General features: G+C 33.0%; 1 protein-coding gene and 1 long non-coding RNA gene across 2 annotated transcripts in view; one reads left to right on the forward strand and one right to left on the reverse strand.

The window, feature by feature from the left end:
* Positions 1-10,787, forward strand: part of LOC120355081 — a 60,919-nt gene extending 50,132 nt beyond the window's left edge. Inside the window, exon 3 of the long non-coding RNA XR_005573422.1 lies at positions 10,359-10,787. This is a non-coding gene — a long non-coding RNA (uncharacterized LOC120355081). The remainder of the gene's footprint in view (positions 1-10,358) is intronic.
* A 689-nt stretch (positions 10,788-11,476) lies between these two features.
* The window catches only part of LOC111044942 (agrin), a 118,903-nt gene continuing 114,508 nt past the window's right edge, over positions 11,477-15,871 (reverse strand). Inside the window, exon 9 of the mRNA XM_022330216.2 lies at positions 11,477-14,017. Coding sequence (XP_022185908.1) covers positions 13,786-14,017 — 232 coding nt within the window. The 3' untranslated portion in view covers positions 11,477-13,785. The remainder of the gene's footprint in view (positions 14,018-15,871) is intronic.

Here is a 15,871-nt window from a genome sequence, read left to right on the forward strand (position 1 = left end):
AAAAAAATTCTAAAAAACGAAAATGGGATCGTGAATTTGGACAGAGAAAGCGGACCGGGGACACATTGGGTAGCATATAAGAAAGTTGGCTCTAATGTTTGGTATTTTGATCCAATTGGAAATTTACAACCGCCATACGAATTGGACAAATATTGGAAAAAAGAAAATGGAGTAAATATATTTTATAATGTTGAGCACATGCAACCATTAAATAGTGATATTTGTGGTCATCTCACATTATTGTTTCTTGCAAATCAGTTGTAATTAAGTGTTTGTGCTGAACGCACACACACAAGATGGTTGTTATTACATTAAGATCTAACACAAGTAACCTCTATGAACATTTACAAGAAATTATAGAATTGGATAAAAATCGTGAATGGGAAATTGAATTGATTAATTTTTGTAGTTACAATAGTATTGCAAACATTAACAAAGGAACAAATTCCAGCTTCAAATATGGCGGTAGATAAATCGAGTTGGATACGGGTGCATATGAACTTGAAGATATTATAAAATCTCTAAAGAATAAATTGAATATTGATGAGAAGAAGAATAAACTTATTATACGTGCAAACGCAAATACTATGAAGATTGAAATTCATTCTGATAAGCCTATTGATTTAACACATTCTGATTCGATTGCTAAGATACTTGGTTTTGATAATGTTGTTTTGCAGCCAAATAAATGGCATTATTCTCAGCATTTGGTTAACATAACAAGTGTTGACAGTATTGTAGTTGAGTGTAATTTAGCATGTGGTAGTTACTCTGACGGAAAACAAAAACATATAATCTACGAATTTCTACCAAAGGTTCCTAGCGGCTATTTAATAAATGAAGTACCCTCTCAAATTATTTATGTACCTTTGAATACGCATCAAATTCAAACTATTAATGTAAAGGTAACGGACCAGAACGGATCGTTTATTGATTTCCGTGGAGATACAATTACAATTAGGTTACACATACGTGAAAAGTAATTGGTTATCTTGTTTTCAATCCACGTTCAAATAAGACGTGTACACGTGATGTCATTAGAGAGATGAACGTGAGAGCGTCAACACCTAAAAACAAACGTGCTTTGTCGGCTAAAAGCGTGAGAATATTAGAAAAGTTGGGTTTTATAGTTGATTGGCGGAATGTTAGGAGGAGGGGGAGCGGCAGCAATTAGTGAAATTCTGGATGTGGAGACAGACCTTCAGTTTTATAATGATATAACCAAATTCCAATTTCACACTCATACAGTTTATTCGGGACAGGAAATAAAAAACTCTGACGAGGCACGTATTGGTATAAATTCTTTAGATGTCTATTCTTCACCTTGCAAATCATTCATATTCATTGAGGGAACAGTTAACTGTACAAAACCGGGAACAGGACCAACCGATGCACCAGTTGCGGCAGACTATAAATTAAGCAGTAACGTAATCGGCAACCTTTTTGATGAAAAACGATATGAATTAGCAGGTCAGCAAATTCCTAAATCAAGATTGATTGGATAAACATCCACAATTAAAGCTATTCTAGTGGAGAATACGCTCGATAAAAACACATATCACTTGGCTGGTTTTGACAGAGCAGGATATGGGCTAACGGATAATAAATTCACTTTCTGTGTACCGCTCAAATTAATCCTCCCGTTTTTTGAAGATTTTCAAAGAATAATTTTAAATTTGAAACAGGAACTCGTCTTATTGAGGTCGCCAGATCTAAATTGTGTTGAGTCGGCAAGTGGAACAGACATTAGTGTGAAAATTACAAAACTGCAATGGAGAATGCCCTACATAACTTTAGAAGATCATGTAAGACTGAAATTTTTGAGACTGCTCGATGCTGACACTCCACTGAAATTAGGTTTCCGACATTGGGAAATTTGTGAATTACCAAATTTGCAAAATTCACTTAACCATTCTTGGGCAGTTCGCACCACATCGAGTTTTGATAGTCCAAAATATGTTATAATTGCATTTCAAACTGATCGTAAGAATAAAATTAAAAAATCAATATCTAATTTCGATAGCTGCGGTATTTACAGTGTTAAAGTATATTTGAAGTGAGTATTATCCATATGAAAATCTGCTAGGTAAAAAGGAGATATTATACGGCATGTTTGTGGATTTCGCGCCCTCGTATTATCATCATTCAATCAATAGCGAACTCGGAACAGGAATTGACTTTAAAACGTTTTGTGAATCAACACCGCTGATTGTTGTAGATTGTTCGCACCAAGCAAGTCATTTGAAATCATCGACAGATGTTTGTATTGAAATGGAATTTAATAGTGCAGTACCTGCAAATACTTCTGCCTATTGCATTTTAATTAGCAATCATGTGATGGAGTACACACCTCTGACGAGCATGGTGAAAGAAGTTCAGTAATTTTATTGATAGAGCGCACTGCCTGCAATATTATATAAGGTGTGCACTCTGACAAATTTGGTTCATTATCAGTTTCACCTTTGAACATCTAAAATGTCCTATTCTTTGTGTTCTGATATTTTGGACAAGCCACAAACTCGCTCTATTGGTATTCAGTGCGATCTTGATAGTTTCTATTATGAAGGAAGGTGCAGTACACTGAAGCCGCTGCAGGTGGAGGAGGAGGAGGAGAAACGAGAAGAGGAGGGGAAAAACGAAGGATTCGAGGAGCCTGCCGCCGCTGTCGAAGAGAAAGAAGTGGACAAGCAAGCGAGTGCGAAAATTGCTACAGTTGATCTTCACTGGTTTAAACAAGATTGTAATCAAATTATTGTGAAAGAACTTGCCATAATTGATCAGTTTAATAATTATATTGTATTCCATTTCAAATCACCATTCGCAAAGACAGAATTGAGTGCAAAATTGTATAATGATGAAGCATGGTTAGAATATCACTATCATAAAATAAAATGGGAAGATGGAGATTTAGAATACAGTGACTCATTAATACATGATTACCTTGCAGGTTATGAGAAAATTTTCACAAAAGGAACTGAGAAAGCAAAGTTTTTAAGAAGATTACATACTAACGTTCAATGTATACCTGAGGATTTTCCAAAACCCGATTTCAGCTTTTTCACTAGTTCATGGTGTTATGCTGTGTGTAACATTCATAAAAATAGACCAGATGCTCGCTGTGCGTTGTTCTCTGCGCAACATTATAATTCTTTGTTGTTTAGAAATATGTATCAATCAAATAATTTCTTGTGTGGAAACAATCGAATGCAAAGTATGAAAATGGCGCCGATGTACATGAATTCACAGAAAAGAAACTTTGCTCTTTATGGATTCTTCTACAACGGAAAAGAGATTTAGTGTGTTTATTGCATGCATGCATTGAGACTGCATAAAGCACATACATGTTGTCTTTCGACAATTAATGAAGAAAGGCCGCTTAATTACTCTATAATAGTACCTGCCTACACATAGTTTTCTTCATTCGCTTATCATGGATCCGAGAAAGTGGTTAGCTGCCGACAACGAGTTGGAAGTGAGGTTAAAAAACTGTATCGACTGGTATGATGAATGCGAAATTGCTATTAAGAAATCATCTCATGAAAATTATAGTTTGGTGAAACAATTGAAAGACATTTTTCTAAGCACGGTCAATTTAAATGACATAAGAGACTATCTATGTTATTATCGTCCTCATAATTTGTGTATAGATAAGCTAATTAGAATTGAAGATGAAATTATGTATTGTTGTAGTGAAATGTGTAAATAAACTTTTTCTATGTTGAAAACAAATTTTTCATTCAGATATTTCCTTGTGCATTTTGGTTTAGTTTCAGTCTAGACTTGATTGAGCAAGCACATATCGAAAAAGTTACGCCCACCTCATTTTGCTGTTAGCATGCGAGCTGCAATTAATTTTTTTAGAAGCGAGATACGCCCCCCTCACAGACATCTGTTACAGATAAGTGCACCTCGTGCCTTATCAATTATAGTTCATAGCAATCAAGGACATGCAGTGTTTCAGCTTTGCAAAATTCAAAAAATTAACTCGGCTCTTGATGTCAATTTCATTTAATGAATTTGATTCAATTGCGAAGAATATTAAATTTTCAACAGGATTCCAAGGCGATGATGTTGATTTACCGTTAACAAAAACAGAAAATGTACACTTTCCGATTTTATCTGAAATATTCGAACTGCTAGATATACTAGACAGCGGACATCTACATTATTGTAGTGCAAATGATTTGTCAACTATTGTTACAAATTCCGACGAACTTTGGAAATGCTTGTATGACATTGCAGATGAAAAATGTAAAAGAACAACTTAGATCATTGACCTCTCTCTGTTGAGATATGTCAGACATCAATAGAGCTTGAGTATGACCCTCAAGTGAAATAGGTCTGAGGATATCTATACCTATTTTTGGATATGCTAGCTCATTCTAAATTTACTATAGATATTCTCAGAGAAACACTTAAACAATAACGCCTGCGGTTTGTACAGCACATGAAAATTCAATATAAATTGATTGAGTTTTCTTAACTGTCAGGTGGAAAGCAAACCATTATTATTATTAAGCATTAGATGTAGAAATATGCATTCACTTTAATTTGACAGCATAGATGTAAAGATAAGGATTCACTTTAATCTGTCAGCATAGCAATAGATGTAGAGAGAAGGATTCACTTTAATCTGACAGTATAGCATTAGATGTAGAGTGAAGGATTCACTTTAATCTGTCAGCAAGGGAATTTTTTCCCTCTCAAAGGGAATTTTTCCCTTGGGCAAGGGGAAGGGGAGAGAGAGAGATCACTCTCTCCTTCTTCATCCCCCTCGTCCTCACTGGGAGAGGGGAAGATTAGATTAGATTAGGTAAGATAAGATTAGATTAGATAAGATAAGATAAGAGAGAGAGGGAGAGAGATAAGGAGAAGGAGATGGAGAGAGAGAGAGAGAGAGAGAGAGAGAGAGAGGGGGGGAAATCTATTTTTAGAACACCCCCCACCCTGTGGGCGGGGGGAAGGGGAGGCGGGATGGACAATGGCGAGAGGGGGGAGGGGATTTCGAGCAAAAAAGCTTCCCAGTTCTCTTAGTTTGTATCTACTATATGTGACGAAATATGCGAAACTTGGTCCCGAAAAAAGTTCCTTTTATGTTTGAAGCAGATTTACTTTGTTAAAAAAATGTATCTCTCTCTATATATATCTCTCTCCCGATCATGTTCTAATGGGAAGGATGTTATGTTATATTCAGAGAGTTGACAATAATTTTATTTGTTGATACACCGCCAATCTATGTAGTTACATAGCAATATTATACTATTGTTTTTCAAATTGCATTCAATCTTCATTCTCATACTTAGTAAAATTCGTTGAATAAACAGCAATACTGTCATTTATAGTAAATTAGTGCATAAGCCAGTATATATTGTAGCATACTGAGACATACAAACAGGCGGCTGTAGAAACAACATTCGTCCAAATTGTCTTGCTACCTATCTATTGCTACTGCTTTGTGGTGAGATTCACTTAAAACTGTCAGCATTAGCTGGAAGGGAACAGCATTGATGCTGTTCAGAAGTATGCTGACACATCAGAGCTACTCTATGATGTCATTCATCTTAAACTGACAGCATTGATTAAACGGAAACAGCATTGATATAATTCACGAGGTATGCTGACACTCAACCAAGCTCCTCTATAGTGAGATTCACTCTAAAATGTCAGCATTAGTTGAAAAAGACAAGCTTCGATGTTATTTATAAGGTACGCTGACACACAACCAAGCAGCTTTACAGTGACATACTGTCAGCATTAGTTAAAGGTGAAACATTGATGCTATTCATGAGGAATACTGATTTTTGAAAGTGAGCCACATTATAGAGAACCTGACTCGGTCAGCATCGACTGAATGGGGAACATTGATGTTATTTATAAGGAATGCTGACAGTAGAAAGTGAATCTGTTCACAGTATAAAAGTCTCTAACAAGACTTTTCAGCATGGCAAGGAACATTTTTAGGCCAGTTCCTAAACCTACAACAATCAATTAATCATGGAAGCCTGTAACTGTGAATAGATTTTTCATTGGTGGGGGAGGGGGGAGTTCTTCTATGAAAGACTGACTATTTCCCTCTTTCTCTCTTCTCCCTCTGGCGCTCTCACACTCACACACATACCTTCTTCAGAGATTTTCTACTTCTTTTTCTTTTAATCCGAGCCTAGTTCTTACAAGAACGGGTAATGAATCCTGAATTTACCCGGCTATCCTGCAGAGCCTTGAATCCTTTGACAACAACTATTAAGCAATTCTAAATTATTTCATCCAAATTATTGTCAAACAATTTCAATTGGGAACAATTTTGATTTTCAAATGATTGGAAAGTACTTCCAAGCACTTCACTTCAATCATTCTAAATGATTCGTAAATCATTTTCAATCATCGATTTTACAATGACTGGAAAGTACTTTCAAGTACTTTACTTTAATCATTCTGAATGATTCATAAATCATTTTCAATCATCGATTATACAATGATTGGAAAGTACTTTCAAGTACTTTACTTCAATCATTCTAAATGATTCATAAATCAGTTACAATCACCGATTATAAAATGATTGGAAAGAACTTTCAAGTACTTCACTTCAATCATTCTAAATGATTCATAAATCATTTTCAATCATCGATTATACTTTGAGATACTTTGATTATACATCGATTATTTACTTTGATAATTCTAAATGATTCATAAATCAGTTTCAATCACCGATTATAAAATGATTGGAAAGTACTTTCAAGTACTTCACTTCAATCGTTCTAAATGATTCATAAATCATTTTCAATCATCGATTATAAAATGATTGGGAAGTACTTTCAAGTACTTCACTTCAATCATTCTAAATGATTCATAAATCAGTTTCAATCATCGATTATAGAATGATTGGAAAGTACTTTCAAGTAATTCACTTCAATCAAATAATTCTGAACAATTTGTAAATCATTCTCATGCAGTCATCAATTTCCAAACGATTGGAGAGTATTTCCAATCACTTGACTTTAATAATTTTCAATGTTCAATAAATCATTTCCAAACATTGGTCCACAAGATCCTTCTACATTATTATGGAGATTTACTTCACACTTCATGATCTGTTGAGGATACTCGAAAGTTTATTCAAAGTTTTTCAATTTTCACTATAAATATGGATTACTCATTAGAAATCATTAGAAATTATTTTCAAGCAATTCCAAATCATTCCATTCAAATGATTCCGAATGATTGTCAATGGATTTCAATCAGAAATGAGAAAAAAAATTCAATGACTTGAAATTATTGTAAATGATTTTAAAGTAATTATAATTGTCTCTTTCAAATCACTTCAAAGTACTTCAAATCAGTTGACTCCAATCATTCTAAATTATTCGTAAATCAGTTCCAATCATTGGTCTTCAAGTAATTGAAAAGTACTCCAAAGTACTTCATTCAAATCATTCTAAGTAATTTATAAATCATTTTCAATCATTGGTCTTCAAATGATTGAAAAGTACTTTAAAGTACTTTACTAAATCATTTGGGGTACTTTGAATTGCTTTTTCATCAATTTTCTTCTCTTCTTCATCCGAGCCGTATGATTCAGATTCTACTTATTGCTATCTCTCAGAGATCGCTGCTCGCCTCTTGTTTGTCTGATGACAAAACCTTCCCAAGGTTTCCTAGATTTTTTAGAATCCTCTTCAGGTATATCCTGGATTTTTTTTGTCCCTTTTTCTTCTTCCTAAGCTTTTTATCATCACTATAGCTCAATCAAATCCTGATGATTCTATCCAATCTTGCCGGTTTCTATCTCTTTTCTTATCCATACGTTTCCTCTTCGTACGTTCATTCCGCTCATCTACACTGTTATGAAAGTTGGTTGAATCATTTCTATTTCGTCGTTTCTCACTCCTATCATGTCTTCTTCCACTATTACAGAATTTGATTTTTTCAAACCGTCTCCAAAACGTTTTTTGTCAATTCCGTTTAAACCATCAAAATTATCAGAGTTTGTGCCTGGATTTGCCTCAACTACACCATTTTTATTCATCATATTTCCTTCATCAACATTCAACTTTACTTCCTCTCTTTCTAAATCTTCACGCTTATCAATTATATCATTTTCACATTTCCATCAATCTCTTTCTCATACGAATTTAAGCTATGCTCAGGTCATTCCTCTGAATTTCGATTATTCATCAATCATACATATTCTTCATTCTATAATAAATTATTCTTATCAATTTCAATTTTTTCAATACTAGCCAATATTTTTCTTTTTTATTTCTTTCTAAATTCATAATATCGTGACTTTCTTCCATTTCCACATCTTTCTCATCTCTCCTCATTTTTTGTACATTCTCGTTCCGTTCTCCAAGTTTTTCCCTAATTTCATAATTTGATTCAATTCCATTTTCCTCTCCACTATTCCATCTAAGTTCCCTTTCCACCTCATCATCGCCCTCTCCCTTCCTCTCTTCACCATTTCCAATGTGCAGATGATTGTAGGCTACAGATTTTAAACTGACATAACCATTAATACTTCCAAGTTTCTGATCATCAATTTTCAATAATTCTCCACTGCAAGGATTTGACAAGTTATCATTACAAGGAATTAGATCAAATGCTTGTAAATTTTTAGATTGATTTCGGTATTCAAATCTAGGTTTTGGAAAATTTTCCAACTTACCATGGTTAGAAATCAACTCCGCGTCAAAACTATAACTTCTTGATTGTGATTATAGTTACCACAAACTCTGTTTCGAAGTTGGAATTTTCTCAATTCAAATTTCTGCTCAAGTTGCAAAATAAATATTTCATCACGTTCTCGTCTCTCTTCACGTTCCATTTCTTTTCATTCTCGTTTTTCTTCACGCTCCTTTTCCCACGTTCTCGTTCCTTTTCTTCACGTTTTCGTTCTCGTTCCTTTATCTCATCATTTTCTCTATTTGTCTCTACTCTCTCCAACAAATTATTGGTAAACTCTTCGTCGTAGCCTTCTGATTCGGTGATAAATTTACTTATTTGTACTATTCTCACATCAAAAGGCAGATCAATATTCAACTCTTCTGCTGTTTTCAGCAAGTCACATCTCTTTGACCTTACTAAATATGATATATTTTACACAAAACTTTAGATATCCTGTTCAATTGAATCCAATCCCGGACGAGCCCCCAAAATGTAGGATATTATTCTTTGAATCAATATCCTGATACAAATCATTAAAACTTTCATCAATTCCACACATTCACATTTTACATTTTCTTTATCTATTCATTGAGCTTTATTCTCCTAAAACTTAACATGTTTATTTATTTCATTAACGATGCTGCTTTTTGAATTAATCACATGACTACTCTCATATGATGATATTATATCATACGTCAAAATAGAATTGTCATCGCTAAAATCTCATATCCTACAGTTATTCAATATTCTAAAGTATAGTTTCTATTAGTTCTCAATAATTATGAGTTCTATCATCAATGAAAGTAATCCAATTATTGGAAAAATGACAATCACAGATGACATTAATTTATAATTCAATTTACATTTTTTCAAATTTTGACAATCGTGAATAAAATATCAATTTGAATACAACAATCCTTCTTAAATGTTATTCATATGGAAGCAGGAGGGGCCACACATTCAGGTAATATTATTGATATACTATATTTTGGGCCTACTCACGCCACGTCACAAACTAATGAGTTGATCTTTCAAAAAAAGACTGTGCAGCAGGCTGGAGCTCTCTGCTGGTGATATTTCTCAAAGTTGATCGATTTGTATACTGTCAAGTTATCAAAATAGGAAATTTTTCTCAGACATTTTTTTCCGATTATTGCTTTTTGAGATATGAGCGCCTAAAGTTTAAATTTTGAGGACAAACCATTTCAAATTTGCTAAGATCATTTAAAATTAACGTAATTCTGAGGATAAATTCTCTTTGGTAGGCCCATTGTTGATATAATAGAAAAAAAATCGTCAAAATATCAATTTTTGAGAAAGTTAATGTTATTTCCAGTTATTTTTTTGAAAATGAAATAACTTTCTGAAAAATTATTATTTTGAGGAATATTTTCTATACTATCATCAATACCATGAAGAATTTATCTCTCACCGAATTTGAAATGATCTGTCTCAAAGATCTAAACTTTAGGCGCTCATATCTCAAAAAGTGATAATCGGAAAAAAATTCCTAAAAATAATGTCTCTTTTGATAACTTGACAGTATACTAATCAAAAAATTTTGTCTGTTGCATAGCTTGAATGCTGGAACTAAACCAAAGAGGATAAGAAGTTTGAAGCTATATATTCTAATTTCCTATGCTAAAAATAATCAAGCTACTGTTATCAATATGCAATAATAGTTATTTGTTACGCAGATTCAAAGAGGATACCAAGGAGAAATTATCGCCACTGCATTTCGATATTGATGTTGATGCTGCACCTCAACATGCAATCCCAAACAATCATTACGATCGAAAAGAAGAGCTATAACTCAAAGTTTTACACTGAAGTGTAGTTTTCATTAGTTCTGAATCATCAAATTTTATTGATCACTAGCCCAATATTATTAATCATCAACAATTCGAATGATAGCAATCATGTACGTTATAACTTCAACTTCATTGTCTTTCTCATTGTCATTGTTCTTCATTATCTTTTGGTGAAACCTGTTAACATAAGAAATTTTGAGTTTGACATGAACATCAACAAAACCACTGTTTACAACAGGAATCGCTCTATTGACCATATTTTTAAAGCCTCAACGCACTTGAATTTCACTTGTCACAAAATAAATACTTTATTAAGCTATTGAAAGTTTTGAGTCATCCTTTCGATTTTTTGTTCAAAATCCTTCAATGCAAAGTAGTGAGGTCACACTTCACACTATTATAGTATTCATATTCAAAATGAGGTCACATTTTGAATATGAATACTGCCTGTTCATTACCAATGTGAATTGAATATTGTAGCTTCTCATTTATTTCACTGCGTGATTGTATTGTTCATAAGTTAGAACATTCCATCGGAACTTTGGCGTGGTAAACGATTTCTCAAATTAGAGTTGCAGCTGTTTCGAAGGATCAAAGAAAAAGGTAGATGAATAAAATAAAGAGACATTCTTGTCAAGAGGATATTCCCAAAAAATGATAAATCTCCATAGGCTACCTTAGCACAGTGGATGAATGAATTTCAATATGCAAACATGTAAAGTTGTACGATGAAATCTTTGAAATTGATTGACAATTGATAAATGAATTTCAGAATTACTTATGCAAAAACATGTCTTGTGAAAAAAAATCAATTCACCTTTTAAACATTTTTTCTTCTCTACATGTGGAAAATATTGATTATATAATGAAATGTTATAATTTCACATGAATCTATCAATCTCACGAAGAAAACGAAGTTATAAAAATGTTGGCATGTGAGCTATACATTGAACTAATGCACAGCACATGAGTGAAGGATCTTTTATTGAAATGGATACGAATAATTACTAAACTGGTACAAAAACATTTGATTTTATTTTCAAAAATACAGCCTGATACACAACGATAATGCAATTCATTACAGTGACGTATTCCATTATGAACTTTTATTTTCGACTACTGTTTTTTTTTTGCTCCTATTATTTGTACTGATGACATGAACGATGAAATCTTTGAAATTGATTGACAATTTATAAACGAATTTCAGAATTACTTATGCTAAAACATGTCTTGTGAAAAAAACTCAATTCACCTTTTAAAACTGGAAACTCTTATTTCTAGATATAGATAAGGAAGAAATTCTGAAGCATGTAGCACCATATTAGCTGTGAATGAGAATCAACAATTTCATGAATTTCTTGTTAGAATCTCATAAATACAAGCGCCAAAGTTGTAGATACTACTAATGTGAGGGTTCTATACCCTTCTATAAGCTCAACGAGAACAGTGAATAAGATAAGGCTACTCTTCCACTCGAATTCATCAAACTCTTTCATTTGAACGTTTCTTCAGCTGTTTCAATACAAAATACAATTATTTCAGTATAGTAGCATAATTAGAGAAACGGTATATAAGCAATAGATCCATTAATTCATGAATCTAGGCAACAATTACTTTTTAGGACTCTACTCATTATAGTTTTCCCTATAGGTACTTTAATACAACAAAGTAACATGCTTGGAATAATTGATTACATTTTTTCAGGCTGCGCTTAGGTAACCTCAAAATTTGCATTTACAATTGAAAAAATAAACATCTGTCACAATACCGGTAGCCTATATTATCAATATCTGAAATTCGCATTCGAAATGAACCATCAGTTTAGAGAATTTAAATTGATGAGGACGATCAGATACCTCCGGCTCTGCTCATAACACTTAACAAATTCTTCTAAATATGGTTCGCATTCTTTAATAAAAAAATTCAACATAGTGAAAGGTAGATCAAATAATAGACTTCCAGAAGAATAGATCAATAGACTTATACTTAATAGATGTCAATAGATCAATAGATCTTAGACTAACAATAGACGAATAGACTTCAAGAATAGATCAAAAACTTTCAAGACTGCGAATATTGACCAAAGGAAGAGAATTGAATAGAATAATATGTCGATTAAGATCAATACTTTGCTCAATTGCTGAATAATACTCAATTTTAGACACTTGAAAATTAAATCTTATTGCTGATCAGTTTCAGAGTATGCTTGGGCACCAAGGCCAACGGTCGTCACTAAATAGTGAGTGAATGTTTTTCAACTTTAAAGTTTTAAAATTTGCATAGAGTTGTTATTAATATTTCTAAGACCCGCAATTATTTATCATCGACAATTTTTGTTTTAGATCAATTTCTTGATATTACTCTTCATGATTTGGCCCATCTATAATAGAGCTATTCAATTAGATTACATTAATAGATTACAAAGTTTTGGATAATTATCTCAAAATAGTCAAGTGTTTAAATTGTGAGTGATTACCATTGTATTACCATTCCGTTCAATTCTCAACGATGTATAGCTTTGCTGGTACCATCCAATATGTAATGAATTTGAATAAGCAGAATACATGGTCGGTGAAATAAATAAGGATCAATCGATTCTCAACTACTCAAATAGTGCGTTTAGAAAGTGTTTGAATCTTCAAGAAAGTTTTATTTAGTTTACAGAGAAAGATTTTGGACGCCACCAACAGAATTCATCGCTAGCATGGTATCATATCTAATAACACTTATGTTCTTATTTCTATTCTAATAATAATTATTGATATGCTACATAATGAATAAATAAAAAGAGAAACATGTTAACATGCCACATAAAGCTGCTAAGCTTTCATTGATTGCATATTTATCTTGTTTGCGCTGCAGGCTACGTTAGAAAAGTCGGTATTCAACATTTACATCAAAGTCCAGCAAGTAGCGATGATCAGTATTACTGGAATTGTAATTATCATGTTCAGTATTACTGGAACATAATTATTATGTAGTACCTCGAAGCTCGTCAGGATAGGGAATGACTATATTGGATTAATACATTTTGTGAGACTCATTCATGATTGAATTTGAATTTAGCTGAGGACCAGGGTAATGGGTAACAATGATAGTTAAATGATATTTGAAATAACAATAATACATTTTTCAAGTAGTATTTGAAAAATATGTTTGCCATCTAAGTTTTTGTAAGCTGCGAAATTGAGCTGTAAAATTAGAAAATAAAACATGAGAATACCTGCAGCCATTTGTCAGTCTTCTTCATTAACTCATTCATGGATCGACCATTTTCAACTGAAGTTTGATTATTCCGCATCACAGTGAGTGACTAATAAAGATAATTTTTTTGCTCCTGGATTGGCTGTCCACAAACTCCGTGATAGAGTTTAGTGACCACTGATCTTGTTCGGCAGTTTTCGATTTCGAGGAAGCAGTCGTTGGAATAGGTCTTGCCATCCGTAGCGCAGATTGGGTCATAGATTGTTGGGCAAATCCTCTGGCATCCCTTGAATTGGAAGCCTTGTAAGCAGCGTTTCATTGGCACCACAAATACATGTTTCCTGAAACAAATAACCGATTGATTTCAGGATATCTTCAGAGCCCTTGACTTCATAAATAACAAGAACATTAACAAATTCATGCAGACATAATTTCTTTGTTAATATTGGAGAGAGTATGGCTAAAAAATTATCTGAGTCTGAATAAAAATATTAACCAAATTATAGCAGATAATGTACCAGAATTGCATGTACCAAAAAATATTTTTCTTTTCCCCATAGATGAAAATGAAATAATAAACACAATTGATTCTTCACACAGCAATAGTGTACCAGGCCTAGATGGATTAGATAACAGGACCTTGAAAGGAATAAAAGATTTAATTTCTAAACCTTTAACTCATATTTCCAATCAGAGCTTGTTATAAATTATAGTACTTTTCCAAGAGCAATGAAGCAAATCTGTGTCAGACCTATACATAAAGCAGGTGATAAACTAATTATTAGTAATATTATAGACCTATTTCACTGATTAGCAATGTTTAAAAAATTTTAGAAAAACTAGTTTAATCAAGATTAGTAAGCTTTTTAGAAATTAATAATATTCTCTCTCCTAACCAATTTGGCTTCCTCAAAGGTTACAGAATTAGCTGTACTAGGATTATCAAAATTTGTAACTAGCAATTTAGAGGAGAAGAATAAATGTTAAGCAGTATTTCCAGATTCAGCAAAGGCCTTCGACTCTGTTTCCCATGACTTATTAATAAAAAAGCTTGAGGCAATAGGTATAAGAGGAGTGTCACTTGAATGGTTCAGATCCTACCTCAGCAATCGACAGCAAAAACAAAGGTTGAGAACCATATGAGTGCAGAGGGTTCCATGAAGTTTGGAATACCTCAAGGAACAGTATTAGGGCCAATTTTGTATTCGATCTTTGCAAATGAGTTGTGCTCCATTCAAATTCAAGGTAGAGTTATAGCCTTTGCTGACGATACAGCACTCCTTTTTCAAGGAAAAAACTGGGAAGAAGTGTTCCAAACGGCAGAAATAGAACTCACAAAAATCACTAGTTGGTTAAGAAATAATTTATTGTCATTAAATTCAGAAAAAAACAAAATTTTTTACTTTTTCCTTAACAAATAGCACAAAACCACACATGACAACAATGAAGCTTCATAATTGTGATAGAAATAGTAACAATAATTGTAATTACCCACTGATAGAATGCTCTGACAATATAAAGTATTTAGGAATAATAGTAGATGATTCATTGAAATGGAACAAGCACAAAACATATACAACTGCCAAACTAAGGAAGCTTATATCTACAAATTCTATCAATTAAGGCGTATCATAAGTTATACTTCTGGGGTAACCAAACACCTTTTTAAAAAGAAAACTTCATTTTCAAATACATAATTATAAAATATATAGCGAATAAGAGAGAAGTGCTCTCGGTGAAGTTTGGCAGTAGACTGACTAAAAGTACTATGATCGAGCATTACAATGGAATACAGCGTCAGCAATAATATTAGGTGTTACCAGATGTAACTCCTCCCCCCTAAGAGTGAAGCTGCCCTCAGCTTCAAAGAAAGAAAAAATATATATTATATTTAAAGTATTATAAACTAAGTACATGGTAGTCTGGGGCATATTTGTTCTGGTTCACGCTGCACAGTATCATTTTCAACTTCAGATTTACAACAGATAAAGTTACAAAGTTTGTGCCAGATAAACAGCCATTTGAGAAATATTATAACAATCAATAAAATTACAGTAAAAATAAGCAATAGAATAATACATAAGTTTCGATTATCGGTCAGAAGTAACTCATCTAGAACATCAAGTTTTTGAAAATTTATATTAGCAGTATGTACTTGATCAAAGTTGAAGTTGGATAGTCGTTTGTTTTCTACG

This window comes from Nilaparvata lugens, chromosome X, assembly GCF_014356525.2.
Source record: "Nilaparvata lugens isolate BPH chromosome X, ASM1435652v1, whole genome shotgun sequence".
Taxonomy (NCBI): Eukaryota; Metazoa; Arthropoda; class Insecta; order Hemiptera; family Delphacidae; genus Nilaparvata; species Nilaparvata lugens.